Raw genomic sequence first — 17,209 nt, 5'->3', positions numbered from 1 at the left:
AATTTTTGAAATTTCAGATTTTGGACTTTCCGATTTTTGGAATCTCTGAATTTTTGAATTTCCAATTGTCGAACTTTAGAAATGTATGAATTTCCGAAATTGTCGGAAATTCGAAAATAACGAATTTGTCAAAAAACTAATTTGAAATTAAACTAATTGCACATGTCTACTCCTCTCAGAGTAGAAGAGGGAGGATCTGGATTTTAAGACCATCGGGGCAATGTTGCCTTGCTGCCAGTCTAAAACTGTGAACATGCTTGCAGGAGGGGGAAGAGCAAAAGAATGACCTCATGCATGCTGCTTCTCCATCATCCATGACAAGGCTATATTACTTAAAGTGAAACTTTATCAATAACAACTTGATGAAATAATGTTATTTAGCAAGGAACATACATTCCACATTAATAATTATGCTACCAAAATGAGTGTGTGCTGCAAATTGCCTCCAGTATTGCTCCTGTTTCCTCTTGCTGGAGGTCGCCATTTTTCTGAAGCCCAGAGCAGCAGTAAATCTTTAGGCTGTCAGCAGATCGGCCTCTATAAATTCGGCACAGTGTCTGAAAATAAAGTGCAGAGCTGGGTGAGACCGTCTATTACTGGATTTTAAACAGTATATTAACTTATCTTTAATCTTTTACATAGCCATATTTGCAAAAGGGGCCAACCTGAAGTGGTCTAGCAGGACTTAATTTTCTGACTAAAGTTCCTTTTTATTTGCAGTGCAGGATAGAGACCAGGCTGTGCTTCCCAAAAATATAAAAAAAAATCATTATCAATACCATAACAGATCATCTATATAAATAAAGAGGTACATTACAGCAATGCATTAAAAAATATATTTAAAAAAAGAACATATTCAATGACAAAAATACTCTTCGAATTAATTACCGTATATACTCGAGTATAAGCCGAGTTTTCCAGCAAATTTTTGTTGTGGTGAAAATGCCCCCCTCGGCTTATACTCGAGTCACCTTTTTGCACAAATCTCCCGGATTTGTGGGCCCAGTACTGGCCGGCCGTAGGTCCCCTGGACCCCAAACTTGGCACACATGTAGCTTGACGCTTCCTCTACAAGTGTGCAAAGTTTGTTGTGGGGGGGACCTACGGCCAGAGAGCACAGATTTTTCAAACCCGGCCTCCCCTTCCATAGACTCCCATGTTAAATGGTAATTTCTCTGGTGATTTTGGGGACCCGGTACTGATCAGTTTTAGGTCCCCTGGACCCAAAACTTGTAGCCCCATTTTTCCTCTACAAGTGTGCAAAGTTTGTCTGGGGGACCTACGGTTGGGAAGCATCGATTTTTCAAAGCTGGGCACCCCTTCCATAGACTCCAATGTTAAACGTCCGTCTAGTCATGGACACAGTGAGGCATGGGCACAGTGAGGCATGCACATGACACAGTGAGGCAAAGTGAGGCATGCACATGGGCACAGTCAGGCATGCAGATGGACACCCTAGGCTTATACTCAAGTCAATACGTTTTTCCATTTTTTTTTGTGGTAAAATTAGGTGCTTTGGCTTATACTCGAGTATATATGGTAAATATTTGATATATTTATGTTTTGAATGTACTTTTTTATTTGTATAGATTATTGGCTTTGGTATGGATTATTAGTCTTTTATATAGTTCGGTAAAAAGAGGAGTGTGAACCAGGCAGAGGCATACAGTATATATATCCTCATGGTGGCACCATCCCACTACTACATATATCGAGCCACAAGAGTAACCCTGTAGAGAAAGGGACCACATCCAAAAAAGGAAGGGGAACTCCAAAATCCACAGAGAAGAGGGACTTTAAATGTGCCAACCAATGAGGAAAAAGCGGAAATCAAATGCATAAAAACATAAGTTTGTTGAAACATTAAAATTAAGTGCCATCTAGATAAAAACACATGATAAGGAACAAGTGATATGTTTAACCACCTCAATCCCGGAGGCACTTTCACCCCCTTCTTGTCCAAGCCATTTTTCAGCTTTTAGCGCTGTCACACTTTGAATGACAATTGCACATTCATGCAACACTGTACCCAAATGAAATTTTAATCATTTTCTTCACACAAATAGAGCTTTCTTTTGGTAGTATTTAATCACTGCTTTTTCTTCTTTTTTTTTACAAAAAAAGAAAAGAAAAAAAGACCAAAAATGTTGAAAAAAAACCCAGTTCTTCTTAGTTTCTGTCAGTAAATATGTAATTTTTCCTGTTTATTATGTCGTGTACACACAACCGTTTTTAATGTCATGGAAGTTTTTCTTGACATCATTTTTGCAAAGCCTGCCTTGCATACACACGTTCGTGAAAAAAAAAATGCTTGAGTGCCGTCGTACGACGGCACTGTAAAGGGGAAGTTCCATTCGGATGACGCCACCCTTTGGGCTGCTTTTGCTGATTTTGTGTTAGTAAAAGTTTTGCGCTTTTCAGTCTTCGTGCTTTTCTGTCTGTTACAGCGTGATGAATGTGCTATCTCCATTACAAATGTTAGTTTTACCAGAACAAGTGCTCCTGTCTCATAACTTGCTTCTGAGCAGGCGCATTTTTTTCACGTCGTTAAAGCCAACACATGACGTAAAAAATGTAAAAAACAAACGACGTAAAAAAACGGTTGTGTGTACGCGGCTTTAGGATGTGGTTTACCAGCGTGAGGGGCAATCCCATATTTGTGAGATGTCATCACCACCGGTGTAACCATCAGATTCACCCACTACTCTTATTCTGGTTAGAACAATAAAAAATTAATGTCCTCCTCACTTTACATCCCAGAGACAATGTTGACCAGGCCGCCAAGTAAAAGTAAATCTCCCGCTATGGATGCAGACAGCAATATGAAATAGATTGTTACAATTTCTTTTTTTTTTTTTACTTTTTCTGTTTTAGATGAGGAAACAGGCATCGTTGGATCTGGATGTGCTAAAAGCTGAATTAGCCCAGAAGAAAGCCCAATCTGGAATAACCAGCCAACCATTGTACTCAATATGATGTCCCCTCCATACTGAGTACACGGACAGTGATATAATGATCTACTCTTCCACTGACTGTACACTTTATTTTCTGGTACAATCTTCTTTATTGTAGTAAGCACAACAACAAAACAGCCGATCATCCACGCAGGGGAACAGCACAAAAAATTTGATCTGATTTTTTGGAAATACAAAACATCCCCTAAACGACCTAGGGGTACAAGCCGAAAGGCCACATATGTCGCCTAGGCCCTGAGGGTCTACTAAGGGAGCCCATGGTTCAGGTGCACTAGTTTGTATCTGGATACCTCCGCCACAGGGGCCAATATGGATAAGTAAATTTAGGTAGGGTAAATGCAATAACTATGACTTAGTCCACAGAAATGCCCTAGGTCCTAGAGGAAAAAAAAGGGGGGGGGGGAGAGAAGAGAGGAGGAGTCCTGATGGCTGGGGGAATTATTAGGTAGATTCACAAAGAGTAAGGCCGGCTTATCTACAGATAAGCCGACCTAACTCTGAATCTAAGCCGACCTATGTTTAAGTGTATTCTCAAACAGAGATACACTTAAACATATTTAAGATAGGACGGCTTGCGCCATCCTATCTTAGGTTGCAATGTTTTGGCTGACCGCTAGGTGGCGTTTCAATTGCGGCCGGCGTAGATTATGTAAATGAGGGGATACGCCGATTCACGAACGTACGCCAGGCCTACGCCGTCAAATTACGTAGTTTCCGTAAGGGATAGGCCGCCTAAAGTTAGAGCTATGCTCTAGTGGACTAGTCAATGTTAAGTATGGCCGCCTTTCCCGCCGTGAAATTCGAAATTTTAACGTCGTTTGCGTAAGTCGTACGCAAATCGGGATTTACGTCGTTTACGTCCGCGTCTAAATCAATAGGCCCGTACGGCGTACTTGGCCGCAATGCGCCCTGGGAAATGTAGGCGCCCGGCGCATGCGCAGTAAGGAAAAACGTCAAAAAACGTGAGGTCAAGCCTCATTAGCATTAAACACGCCCCCCCAACCCATTTGAATTAGGCGCCCTTACGTCCGCCGTGTTTACACTACGCCGCCCTAAGTAAGGAGGTAAGTGCTTTCTGAATCATGTACTTTCCTCTCTTACTTAAGGCGGCGTAGTGTAAACACGCTAGGCCGACCTTAACTTTAGGCGCCCCTACGTGAATCTACCTATATGTAGAGACAATTAGGAGAGGGCCAGACTGCTTAGATCAAGGGTCTCAAACTGGTGGCCCTCCAGCTGCTGCGAAGTCCCATAAGGCATTGCAAGGCTTACAGTTACAAGCATGACTCCCTCAGGCATGATGGGACTTGTAGTTTCACAACAGCTGGAGGGTCACCAGTTTCAGATCCCTGGTTTAGATGCAAGGTGGGGAGAGCAGAATACCATCAGGATGACCATAATGTGAGACATTTTTAATGAGAGTCAAGTAGGATGCTAGACATTTTTTCATTAATCACAAGGTCGGTCAAAATGCTCTTCACCAATGCAAATGGAACAAAGGGCCTTTTCCAGGGTCTGGTGACCACCTGTTTAGCGGCTATGAACAGGTAAGTTACCAACTTTTGGCGGTATGAAAACAATCCCTGGATCGGTCAATGCAATGGGACCACTTTAGCATCCTTGCGAATTTGCATGTGAAACAAGGAGTAGAGGAGCCCAGAACCCCATTAGACGGGCTGTACACTTTATTTTCAAATCTTGAATCAATGCCCTGAAAACAAAATTGACGGTTTATGCAGAAACTTTTTTTTATGAGGACTGATGTAATACACAGGATGGACTTTATTATTTTCTTTTATTAAAAAATAATTTATAGAAAACAAATTTGTTTCAATGTGTAAATAGAATATCTGATAACTCTATAACCTAAGCCAGCCATAGACAGATTGAAATTCAGTGGATAAGTAATGTTAAGAAAATGATTGGAAAAGTTACCGTATTTATCGGCGTATACCGAAAATAAGGGGAAAATCATGGGTGTGCTATATACGCCGATACCCGCGCTCAAGTTTGAACGACTCCGCCGTCATATACCGAGCGCAGTACACTCGGGTACATTCGGCCAGGCTCGGCTTCGCTCGTGGTCACGCTCTGTGACGTTTATGCTTGAGTGGCCGAGCGTACTGCGCTCGGTATATGTCGGCAGAGGCGTTCAAACTGAGCGCGGGAAGCGGGGATTCGACTCGGAGAAGCCGGGAGGACACCACCAAGGCCGCAGACGGACGCCGGACCGGATAAGGCCGCCGGGCAAGACACCAAAACTGTAAGTAATAAAATGTTTTTTTACAGGAATTTCGGGTCTACATTAGGGGTGCGAGCTATACGCCGGAGTGCGCAATACCCCGATAAATACGGTAATAATTTAGTGGGGAAAATGCAATAGCCATGATCTAGCGGCATGAGCTGCAAGACCACAGAAATGCCCTAGGTCTCTAGACTTTGGGTCATACCACAAGAAGGTGAAACTGAGGACAATCTTATGCCCAATCTCAGCTTTCAATTTTTTTTTTTTAGATAAAAAAAAAAGGGTGGGGGGAGGGACATGGGGGGAGGAGGAGGAGTCCTGCAGCTGGGAGAATTATGTAGAGACAATAAGGAGGGGCCAAGACTGTTAGGATGCAAGGTGGAGAGAACATAAGACCACCAGGATGACGATACTTTGAGAAATTTAGAAGGAGAGTCAAGTAGGATGCGAGACATTTATTCATTGATCATGAGGTCGGTCAAAATGCTCTTCACCATAGAAAACGGAACAGAGAGCTTCTTCGATCGCCTGTTTAGCAGCTATGAACAGGTAAATTGCCAACTTTTGTTGATATGAAAACAATCCCTGGATTAGGCAATACAATAGGACCACTTTAGCACCCTTTCGAATTTGCATGTGAAACAAGGAGTAGAGGAGCCCAACCACCCTGGACCAGAACCCCGTGAGATGGGCTGTACACTTTATTTTCAATTCTTGAATCAATGCCCTGGAACCAGAATCAACAGTTTATGCAGAAACATTTTTTCATGAGGACCGACTTTATACATATGATGTACTTTATTCATTTAAAAAATATATATATATATTTTATAGAAAACTGATGTTTCAATGTGTAAAAAGAATATCTGATAACTCTATAACCTAAGCCTAGCCTGTAAATTATTGCACTCCCAATCAGCAGATCACGGGTGCAATCTCAGGCTCCTGCCGATTGTGAGTGTAGCTGTCTGTCTGTACCACACACACACACAATAAATATATATATATATATATATATATATATATATATATATATATATATATATATATATATATATATCCCCCCCCCCCAAATTTTTATCAGTGATTACATCCCCTCAGTCCCAGCATAAGGAGCTAAGAGAGCTGGGGAAGGAGAAACAGCAGTACACGGCTCTTCCCAGTGAATGGCTGTGCAGAGGGGCATGACAGCACACATCTGATCATTGGAGGAGAGCAGGCAGCACAGCCAGAAAACTAACCACGCTGTGCTCTCATGCCAAATGTGGTCAGTTTTGTGATAGTAGAGAGACTGGCAGGATCACCAAGGATTTCATAAAAAGGAAGCGAAAAAAAGAACATGATACTTTTTCATACAAGTTCATGGTACAGCAGGCACATATCAGGAATATGAAATGTTGGATTTACAATTTTTTTGAAGAATCATCTATGATAGAAAACCTAGCAGCAAATCATTCTTGTTCCTGGGCTACAGGTGACGGGTCATCAGCAGCAGTTATGGTGTTAACGCTTTCCACATCGCCTTGGTTTGTTCCTGAGCTACCGGATCACCAGAATAATCCAGGAGGTCTCCATTCCACATCCCAATCCCTCGGAGACCGAGCTTCTTGACGTAGATCGCCTTCAGCGTTATACTCTCCGGGTCATCGTACCACACCTGATGGATTTTTCCTTTATTGTCCTGGAAAACATTTTATAAATTGTGCGTCTTAGAGATCGTCATGGAAAGCAATAAGAGCAAAATACAGCGATACATACAGACATACAAACCTTGTAATTATAAAAAGGAGCCTTCTGCTCATTGTCCCATAACCGCCCCGTCAGAGAACTGTTCACCTGCTTCATAATTGTCCTGTAGGGTACCTGGCGGCCAACTGCGTCGCTGCATGGAGCCCCTTGGAACGGACGTTTTTCCAATTCACACGTGTTATCCTTAGAGAAATACAAAACGTAAGTCCATTAGAAAGCAAAGTAGACAATTTTTTTTTATTTTTTTTACTAGCGGTTGATGAGAGATCACATGCCCCATCACTTTACAAGTTCTCTACAACTTCCAACTGTTGCAATTGGGTTTGGGAATGTACATTAGACATGTGCAATTAGTTTAGTTTCTAATTCGTTTTTTAACGAAAATTCGGAAATTCGTTAATTCCGAAATTTTGTATCAACGTTTTTTTTATTTCCGAATTTTCGGACTTCAGAAAATTTTGAATTTCCGAAAATTTCGAATTTCCGAAAATTTCGAATTTCCGAAAATTTCGAATTTCCGAATTTTCTAATTTTTTCATTTCCTAATTTTCGAATTTCAGAAATAAACATTTTTCGTTTTTTAAAATTTGAGAAATTCCGAATTTTCGACATTTTTCATTTTTTATTTTCGAAAAATTTGAAATTTGAAAATCGAAAATGAAAAATTCGAAAAATAACATTTGCAAATCTGAAAATTGAAAAATTCGAAATTTTCAAATTCGAAAAATAAAAAATTCGAAATTTGAATTTTCAAATTTCGAATATTCGAATCTTCAATTTTCGAATTTTTCTATTTCGAATATTCGAATTTTCAAATGTTTTATTTTTCTAATTTTTTCATTTTCGAAATTTCGAATATTCAAATTTTTTATTTTTCGAATTTTTCACTTTTGAATTTTCGAAATTTAGAATTTTCGAAAATGAAAAATTCGAAAAATAAAAAAATCGAAAATTCGAAATTGTAACATTCAAAAATCTAAAGTTCGAAAATAAAAAATGTGAAAATGGGAAATTTCCGAATTTTTAGAATTTGCGGTTTTTTTTTTCATTTTAGTTTCATTCGTGTTTTTTCCGGAAATTTTATTTCATTTTTTGCTTTTTCGGAAATCCGAAAAAAGCAAAAAAACGAATAAAAAACGGAAACATTTTTTTTTTTGATTTTCCCGAATTTAAAAAAAAAAAAAAGAAAAGAAAATAACATAAATAAAAAAAAAAAATTTTTTGGCAGTGCGCATGTCTAATGTCCAAGTACTGTAATTTAGAGGACAATGACTGATTTTGTGAAGTTGGATAAAAAAAATAAAAAAGTTGAACTAAACCCTCCTATTCTTTTCAGCCAAGGAAGCTGCCATGCTATCTTCTGTTTGATCTGCAACTGCCATAATAATGCACATTACCATTATCATTGAAAGTAAAAGTAAAACACACATTTTAGGTTGTCCACAGAAAAGTAATAGAGAGGAAATCTTACAATGGGGGGGGGGGGGGGGTCTTACAGTTCTGGGGGTCCCCAAGCAATTCCCTTTATTTGCAGGGATTTCCTTACTGTTCCTGTTTATCTATAGGACACAGACCGTGAAAAAAAAAAAAAGGAATCTTTTAGGGGTTATAACTTTTGCTCTATCCAAAATGAAAAAATGCCGATCGTTGCAATACTTTCTGTCACGCCGTATTGGGAAAAAATTACACTTTTTTAATTATAAAATAAAACAACAGTAAAGTTATCCCCATTTTTTTTTATATTATGAAAGATAATGTTACGCCGAGTAAATTAATACCCAACATGTCACGCTTCAAAATTGCGTCCGCTCGTGGAATGCCAACAAACTTTTACTTTTAAAATCTTCATAGGCGACGTTTAAAAAAATCTACAGGTTGCATGTTTTGAGTTACAGAGGAAGTCTAGGGCTAGAATTATTGCTCTCGCTCTACCAATCGCGGCGATACCTCACATGTGTGGTTTGAACACCGTTTACATATGCGGGCGCTTCTCACGTATGTGTTCGCTTTTGCGCGCAAGCTCGTTGGGACGGGGTGCGTTTTCTGGCTCCTAACTTTTTTACCTGGCTCCTAGATTCCAAGCAAATTTGTCAAACCCTGCATTAAATTACAAAGCTGATTGCATTTGCACACAGACATACAAGAAAAACCTACCTCTGTTAAATTGAGACAGACGTAATCATAACTATACCACGGGACGCCCATTACAAGCTTCTTGGGGTCAATTCCCAAATTAATGAACTTCTGGTAACCTGAAAAAGACAAGTCATTTTTAACAAATGTCTGCAGGCCCCCAAAACCACAAAGTTGGCATTTCTGTAGGACTAGATGAGTTTGGAGTTCCATTTTCCATGTCAATTTGCCATCCAATGACAGCTGCACTCTGAAAAAGTCAATTTTTATTGCATCATAAAAGCAACATAACACCGCAGCAAGGAACTGTGGGGTATGAGAAAAGGCTACGCGTTTCACGTTACATCAACGCTTAAAGGGGTTGTAAAGGTTTGTTTTTTTATTTTCTAAATAGGTTCCTTTACAGAAGGTGTTTTTCAGATTCGGTGTTCACAAGACTAAAACATTTTTTTTTGCTAGAAAAAACCCCCAAACATTATATATATTTTTTTCTAACACCCTAGAGAATAAAATGACAGTCATCACAATACTTTTTGTCACACCGTATTTGCGCAGCGGTCTTACAAGCGCACTTTTTTGGGAAAAAAAATCTTTTTTGAAATACAAAATAAGACAACAGTAAAGGTAGCCCAATTTTTTTTTTTATATTGTGAAAGATAATGTTACGCCAAGTAAATTGATACCCAACATGTCACGCTTCAAAACTGCGCCCGCTCGTGGAATGGCGTCAAACTTTTACCCTTAAAAATCTCCATAAGCGTTTTTTTAAAAATTCTATAGGTTGCATCTTTTGAATTACAGAGGAGGTAGAATTATTGCCCTCGCTCTAACGATTGCGGCGATACCTCACTTGTGTGGTTTGAACACTTTTTTCATATGCGGGTCGGGGCGCTTTAAAAAAATGTTTTTTGTTTTCTTATTTATTTTAACTTGATTTTTTAAAAAAAAATGGGTCGCTTTTATTCCTATTACAAGGAATGTAAACATTCCTTGTAATAGAAAAAAGCATGACAGGTCCTCTTAAATATGAAATCTGGGGTCAAAAAGATCTCAGATCTCATATTTGGACAAAAATACAATAAAAAACAAAAAATGTGCCTTTAAGGCCCGGTACACACGAGCAAACATGTACGATGAAAGCGGTCCGTCGGACCGTTTTCACCGTACATGCCTGCCAGAGGGCTTCTGTACGATGGTTGTACTAACCATCGTACAGAAGTCCGCGCGTAAACAATACGCGGGGCGTGTCCGCGTCGTCGCCGCGGGCCTGCCATTTAAAGGCTTCCACGCATGCGTCGAAGTCATTCGACGCATGCGAGGGACGGCGGGCGCCTGGACATGTACGGTAGGTCTGTACTGACGACAGTACATGTCCGAGCGGGCAGGATTCCAGCGGACGGTTTTAAAACACGTCCAGGAATATTTGCCCGCTGGGAAAAGGCCCGGCGGGCAAATGTTTGCTGGAATTCGGCCCGCTCGCGCCTACACACGACCGAACATGTATGCTGAAACTGGCCCGCGGACCAGTTTCAGCATACATGTTTGGTCGTGTGTACGGGGCCTAAGACGTATGGGCGGAAGTGACATTTTGATGACGCTTCCGCTCTGCTATGGTATGGAGACTGGTGGGGGCCATCTTCCCCTCACTCGTCTCCATACCCAGCTAGGAAGAGGACCCGATCGCCTCCACCGCTACCAACGGCTCCGGTAAGGAGGGCGTGGGAGAGCGGCGGGCCCCTCTTCCGCTGCCGATAACGGTGATCTCGCAGTGAATCCGCCGCAGAGACCACCATTATCGTTTACAGAACCGGTGCCTGAAGAGATGGCGTCCTCTTCAAAAAGAGGACGTATATAGTTGTGTGCTGGTCCTTAAGTGGTCAAGGAGGAGTGGGCTCCCTCCAGGCTCACCTGCTCTCTGCCCATCCATTGTAACGCATGTGCTTCCACAATGGAGGCTCTCAACATTTAGAGTTAGGACTGCAGATAATACTGGAGTACCTTGGAGTGGCTCTGCAGCTTATGCATGTATTTGCAAATGTGTGCAAACCCTTGTTTTTAACACATACTGGGGTAGATTCACATACGCCATCGTAATGTGAAATCCGCGCCCGCGTAGCGTTACGCCGATTCTCAAAGGCAGTTACGCTGAAAAAATAGGCTTCCTCCACCGACGTAACTTGATTGCGACAGCGTAGAATTGTGTGCAGTATAACTTTGGCCGCTAGGGGCGTTTCCGTTGTTGTCGGCGTAGAATATGCTAATTTCCTAGATACGCCGATTCACAAACGTACGTGCCGTAGTTTTTTACGTCGTTTGCGTAAAGGCTTTTTCTGCGTAAGGCTGCTCCTGCTATTAGGAGGCGCATCCAATGTTAAGTATGGACGTCGTTCCCGCTTCGAAATTTGAATTATTTACGTCGTTAGCGTAAGTCGTTCGCGAATAGGGCTGGACGTAAATTACGTTCACGTCGAAACCAATACGTCGTTGAGCCGTACTTGGAAGCAATGCACACTGGGATATGTACACGGACGGGGCATGTGCCGTACGTAAATCACGTCAGGTCATCACATATTAAAATAAAACACGCCCCCCTTCCCCATTTGAATTACGCGCGCTTACGCCGGCCCCATTTACGCTACGCCGCCGCGACTTACGGAGCAAGTGCTTTGTGAATACTGCACTTGCTCCTGTAAGCTGTGGAGGCGTAGCGTATATACACTACGCTGCGCCGCCGTAACTTTAGGCGGAGATATCTGAATCTACCCCACTGTTAGACAGGATAATTTGGTTGGTTGCAGACTGGTCGGTAAGTTGAGCTGGGAATTTTTTTGGTTTTGTTTTTCACCCATGTGGAGCATTGTGTGCAGTACCGTGTCGGCAAACCAACCTTGAACAGCATAACAGAGTTGGAATTGTAAGCCATATAAAGAAATACAGTTGCTGGGATTATTGCCCTTAAACCGCTCATACACCTAACAATCTCTTTTGAAAAAATCTTCAAATATATAGCTGATATTAACTAAGTGTGTGGACAACATTTAGAGATAGGAACGAGGGACAACTACTAACAAAAGTATGTAGGCATGCACACCCTTGCCACACCCCCTTAAAGTGGAGTTCCACCCATAAATATAACATTACATCAGTAGTTTTAAAAAAATGTCATTAGTCCTTTACGAAAATGTTTTTTTTTTTAGATGCCTTCAAAGTGTTGTTGCTAGGCAGAATAGTTAATCTTCCCACTTCCTGCACCTAGGTGCTTAATGCTTCCTAACCTACACCGCACAGACTCCTGGGAATGTAGTGGGTGTAACTTTCCAGGAGTCTGTGCACTCCCCAGTCTCAAAGAATCATGTGACTTGGACAGCACAGGTGCTGAAACCTGATCTGACACTGCTTGTGCAGCACTGAGCATGTGCGAGATCTGCAAGGCTGAAATCCAGGAAGTCATACAGTCTGGCTTCATGATGCCCACACTTAAGATGGCCCCAGTCAATTTCTATTTTATAAAGTGTCTAAATGCTGTAACAACCTAACAAAACGGACCTTAGTTTACAGACTAACTTTACTAGAATACATTAAGCTTGTGTATTACAGGGGTATTTATATTTAAAAAGTGAAATTGTGGCGGGAACACCACTTTAAGGACTGAGCCTCTTTCTGAGAAGTTAAAAACAATTTTTTTGCTAGAAAATTACTTAGAACCCCCAAACATTATAAAAAAAAAATTCTAACACACTAGAGAATAAAATGGCGGTCGTTGCAATACTTTATGTCCCACCGTATTTTTGAAAAAAATACACAATTTAAAAAAAAAAAAAAAACAAGACAACAGTAAAGTAAAAAATTGTTACGCCAAGTAAATTGATACCCAAAATTGTCACGCTTAAAAATTGCGCCTGCTCGTGGAATGGTGACAAACTTTTACCCTTAAAAATCTCCATAGGCAACGTTTAAAAAATTCTACAGGTTGCATATTTTCAGTTACAGAGGAGGTCTAGTGCTAAAATTATTGCTCTCGCTCTAACGATTGCGGCGATACTTCACATGTGGGCGCTGCTCATGTAAAAAATATTGTGTTTTTTTCAAACTTGTCCCTCTTCTTTTGTTTATAGTGCAAGAAATAAAAACCGCAGGTGATAAAATACCACCAATAGAAAGCTCTATTTGTGGGGAAAAAAATGATAAACATTTCATTTGGGTACAGTGTTGCATGACTGCGCAATTGTCATTCAAAGTGTGACAGCGCTGAAAGCTGAAAAATGACTTGGGCAGGAAGGGGGGTGAACGTGCCCTGTAGGCAAGTGGTTAAACAGCCGACATATCACGGCGTGCAGCGGTCCGGAAGTGGTTAAAAGGAGAATTAACCCAAAAAAGGTTAATTAAATCCAAGAGTGCTTTTTTTACCACTACTATTCTTTTATATTGGCTTTTAAAATGTACAAATGCAGCAATTTAGAAATTGGATGAAATGTTTAGCACTGGGAAACACTTTTTGTAAGACAAAAGGTATTTTTTTTATACAACTATATGGTTTAGACCAAAATGAGGGACAAATGAGGGGGGAAGGGGGACAGAGGGATATTGCTCGAAATCAGGGACAGTGCCTCGAAATCAGGGACAGTTGGGAGCTATTAGCTAGATTCAGAAAGAGTTAGGCCGGCTTATCTACAGATAAGCCGACCTAACTCTGAATCTGCACCGACCTATGTTTAAGTGTATTCTCAAACAGAGATACGCTTAAACATATCCAAGATACGACGGCTTGTGCCGTCCTATCTTAGGTTGCAATATTTCTGCTGGCCGCTAGGTGGCGCTTCCATTGCAATCGGCGTAGAATATGCAAATCAGTAGATACGCTGATTCACGAACGTACGCCCGGCCACCGCAGTACATTTACGCCGTTTACGTAAGAGATAGGCCGCCTAAAGTTAAAGATGCCCCCTAGGTGGCGTAGCCAATGTTAAAGTATGGCCGCCGTTCCCGTTTCGAAATTTTTACGTCGTTTGCGGAAGTCGTCCCCGAATAGGGATTTACGTTGTTTACGTCCATGTCGAAATCAATAGGCCCGTGCGGCGTACTTAGCCGCAATGCACACTGGGAAATGTAGGTGCCCGGCGCATGCGCAGTCTAAAAAAAACGTAAAAAACATAAGGTCAAGCCCCATTAACATAAAACACGCCCCCTCAGACACATTTGAATTAGGCGCCCTTACGCCCGCCCGCTTTAGGCTACGCCGCCGTAACTTAGCAGGCAAGTACATTGTGAATCATGTACTTGCCTCGCTAACTTACGGCGGCGTAGCTTAAATGCCTTAAACTACGCCGCCGCAAAGTTGCGGCCATGTACCTGAATCTAGCTATATGTGTAGGATTCCTGATGATGTGGCACACCCCTCCCTCTGTTGGCATTGGAAATAAGCTCCTCTGGGGCAGGGACTAAAGACAAATGTCTGTGTGAAGCATTGTGGAATATACTGGAAGTAATAAAAAACAACATATCATAACACAACTCTGCGCTCACCGGCTATGGTTTGGTTAAATGGTGCGTTGGCTCCAGCAATACATTCAGTCCAGATCTGAGATTGCTCATCGTAGGACATTACAAACAAAAAGTCAGACAGCTCCGCTATGGCAGAATAGTTATAGCAACGATTATCCACACAATTAGGATTCCACGCAACATCGAAAGTCACCTGCAATTAGAGTAACAGAGATTGTAAAGTACATCTGGATGAACTCAGGCTGTACAATAAAGCCTAGCTCCCACCACATTTTTATTTTTGGACAAGGAAAAGAAGGGGTTGACGCCTGACTAGGTGTTGTGGCTCCTACTAAGGGGGGGGGGGGGTTTCTCCTAACTCCCTCTTGGTATAAGATAAGGAGTGATGGGTGATCTCACCAGTATGTACACAAGACTGCAAGCAAATACAGTCTGCCTAGGAAAAGGCCACGATCTGCGGTTTTTAGCGGGATTTCGACAAATGCGGCAGACAAATCTGACACCTTTTTGGGGACCAGTGACACCAATACAGCGATCAGTGCTATAAAAATGCACTGATTACTGTATACATGACACTGGCAGGGAAGGGGTTAACACCAGGGGCGATCAAGGGGCTAAATGTTCCCTAGGGAGGTGCTTACTAACTGTGTGGGGCAGTGTCACACTAAAGGAAAAGAGAGATCCGTGATTCAGCTTAGCTGAATCACAAGATCTCTCTTTCCATTCCTGACTGATCCACCGTTTTCCTGTTTTACACAGGCAGACCTCTGATCCGTCTTTCCTGTAAACGATCGGCGGGTCGCGGTGGCCATCAAGGCCACCGGACCCGCTGTGTCCAATCACACTGGGAGCGGCTTACCCCTTGCACAAAATCACCTACAGGTACGTGATTTTGCGCAGCCGGGCTGCCCTGCGGCAGTACATGTATGTGGAGCGGTCCGCAAGCGGTTAAAGAGTAACTCTACTTTTGTTGAGAAGAAAACATTACCCCTCTGGGTGATCTATGTACATTGCAGGGACTTTGTTGCAGATTCCTACCATTTGTTATTCTGAACAAATAGATGTTTTGCCGCATAAACACCATCACTTTATGTGATGAAAAAAAACGTAATTTTCTGTGTAAAAAAGTAAAAAACAACATTTTTGAAACTTCAATTTTCAAAGACAAAGTTGCCTACACACCATCGTTTTCTCACAATGTTCTAGCAAAGTGAGGTTACGTTCCACCACGTTTTTCCATTGAAGCTCGCTTCATAAGTAGCTTCTGGGCATGCGCGGATGAAAAAACGTCGTTTTAAACGACGTTTTTGCTACACACGGTCAATTTCTGTGAAGTAAAAGTTGACGTTTTGAAAAACGACACATAAAATTGAAGCATGCTTCAATTTTTTTTGGTCGTTTTTTAGAAGACATAAAACGACGTTTTCCCCCACACACGGTCAATTAAAGTGACGTTTTGAAAAACGTCATTTTTTTTCATCACATAAAACGACCGTGTGTACGCGGCATTTGTCTGTGTCCATGTGAAAAATTAATGTGAATGTTTCATATTTCATGTTCAGCTGCTGGACCTGCAGGGTTCTAATGAGGAAAGTGTCAGGGTCTGCATCCTATAGACATGCTTTCCCATTTTGCCCAACAAAATAGGCATCCCAAAATCTGACTTGTATCTTAGTGCAGACTTCTGGGAAAATCAGTGAGCCAATCACACAAGCAGGAAATGACCATTCTGGTTGGCATTCTGTACACCATCTGTGTACACACGGCCTCCAGGTAGCCATATTGGATTACATTTTACAGAAAACTACAGCACAGCAGGAAAGGTCATTTTTAGTAACATTCAATGACAATGACTTGTGTTGCAATTGTATATGTTTATATATATATATATATATATATATATATATATATATATATATATATATATATATATATATATACACATATATACACATACATACATACATACATACACACATATATACACACACAGTACAGACCAGAAGTTTGGACACACCTTCTCATTCAAAGAGTTTTCTTTATTTTCATGACTATGAAAATTGTAGATTCACACTGAAGGCATCAAAACTATGAATGAACACATGTGGAATTATACATAACAAAAAAGTCTGAAACAACTGAAAATATATTTCGTATTCTAGGTTCTTCCACCTTTTGCAGCAGACACATCTCTAGAACTGATAAGAGGAGACTGTGTGAATCAGGCCTTCATGGTAGAATATCTGCTAGGAAACCACTGCTAAAGAAAGACAACAAGCAGAAGAGACTTGTTTGGGGTAAAGAACACAAGGGATGGACATTAGACCAGTGGAAATCTGTGCTTTGGTCTGATGAGTCCAAACTTGAGATCTTTGGTTCCAACCCCCGTGTCTTTGTGCGACGCAGAAAAGGTGAACGGATGGACTCTACATGCCTGGTTCCCACCGTGAAGCATGGAGGAGGAGGTGAGATGGTGTGGGGGAGCTTTGCTGGTGACACTGTTGGGGATTTAATCAAAATTGAAGGCATACTGAACCAGCATGGCTACCACAGCATCTTGCAGCGGCATGCTATTCCATCCGGTTTGTGTTTAGTTGGACCATCA

The 17,209-nt window shown here is 41.4% G+C and overlaps 2 protein-coding genes across 2 annotated transcripts in view; one reads left to right on the top strand and one right to left on the bottom strand.

The window, feature by feature from the left end:
- SPATA1 (spermatogenesis associated 1) overlaps positions 1–3,407 on the top strand; it is a 45,509-nt gene extending 42,102 nt beyond the window's left edge. Inside the window, exon 12 of the mRNA XM_040360582.1 lies at positions 2,875–3,407. Coding sequence (XP_040216516.1) covers positions 2,875–2,976 — 102 coding nt within the window. The 3' untranslated portion in view covers positions 2,977–3,407. The remainder of the gene's footprint in view (positions 1–2,874) is intronic.
- A 3,273-nt stretch (positions 3,408–6,680) lies between these two features.
- The window catches only part of LOC120945974 (di-N-acetylchitobiase-like), a 29,006-nt gene continuing 18,477 nt past the window's right edge, over positions 6,681–17,209 (bottom strand). Inside the window, exons 4-7 of the mRNA XM_040360580.1 lie at positions 14,626–14,797; positions 9,124–9,221; positions 6,991–7,152; positions 6,681–6,901 (exon numbers count right to left, since the gene is read on the bottom strand). Of these exons, the coding sequence (XP_040216514.1) occupies positions 6,716–6,901; positions 6,991–7,152; positions 9,124–9,221; positions 14,626–14,797 (618 nt within the window). The 3' untranslated portion in view covers positions 6,681–6,715. The remainder of the gene's footprint in view (positions 6,902–6,990; positions 7,153–9,123; positions 9,222–14,625; positions 14,798–17,209) is intronic.

This window comes from Rana temporaria, chromosome 7 (assembly GCF_905171775.1).
Source record: "Rana temporaria chromosome 7, aRanTem1.1, whole genome shotgun sequence".
Taxonomy (NCBI): Eukaryota; Metazoa; Chordata; class Amphibia; order Anura; family Ranidae; genus Rana; species Rana temporaria.
The sequence above is the reverse complement of the archived record's forward strand: the minus strand, read 5'-3'. Positions and strand labels throughout refer to the sequence as shown.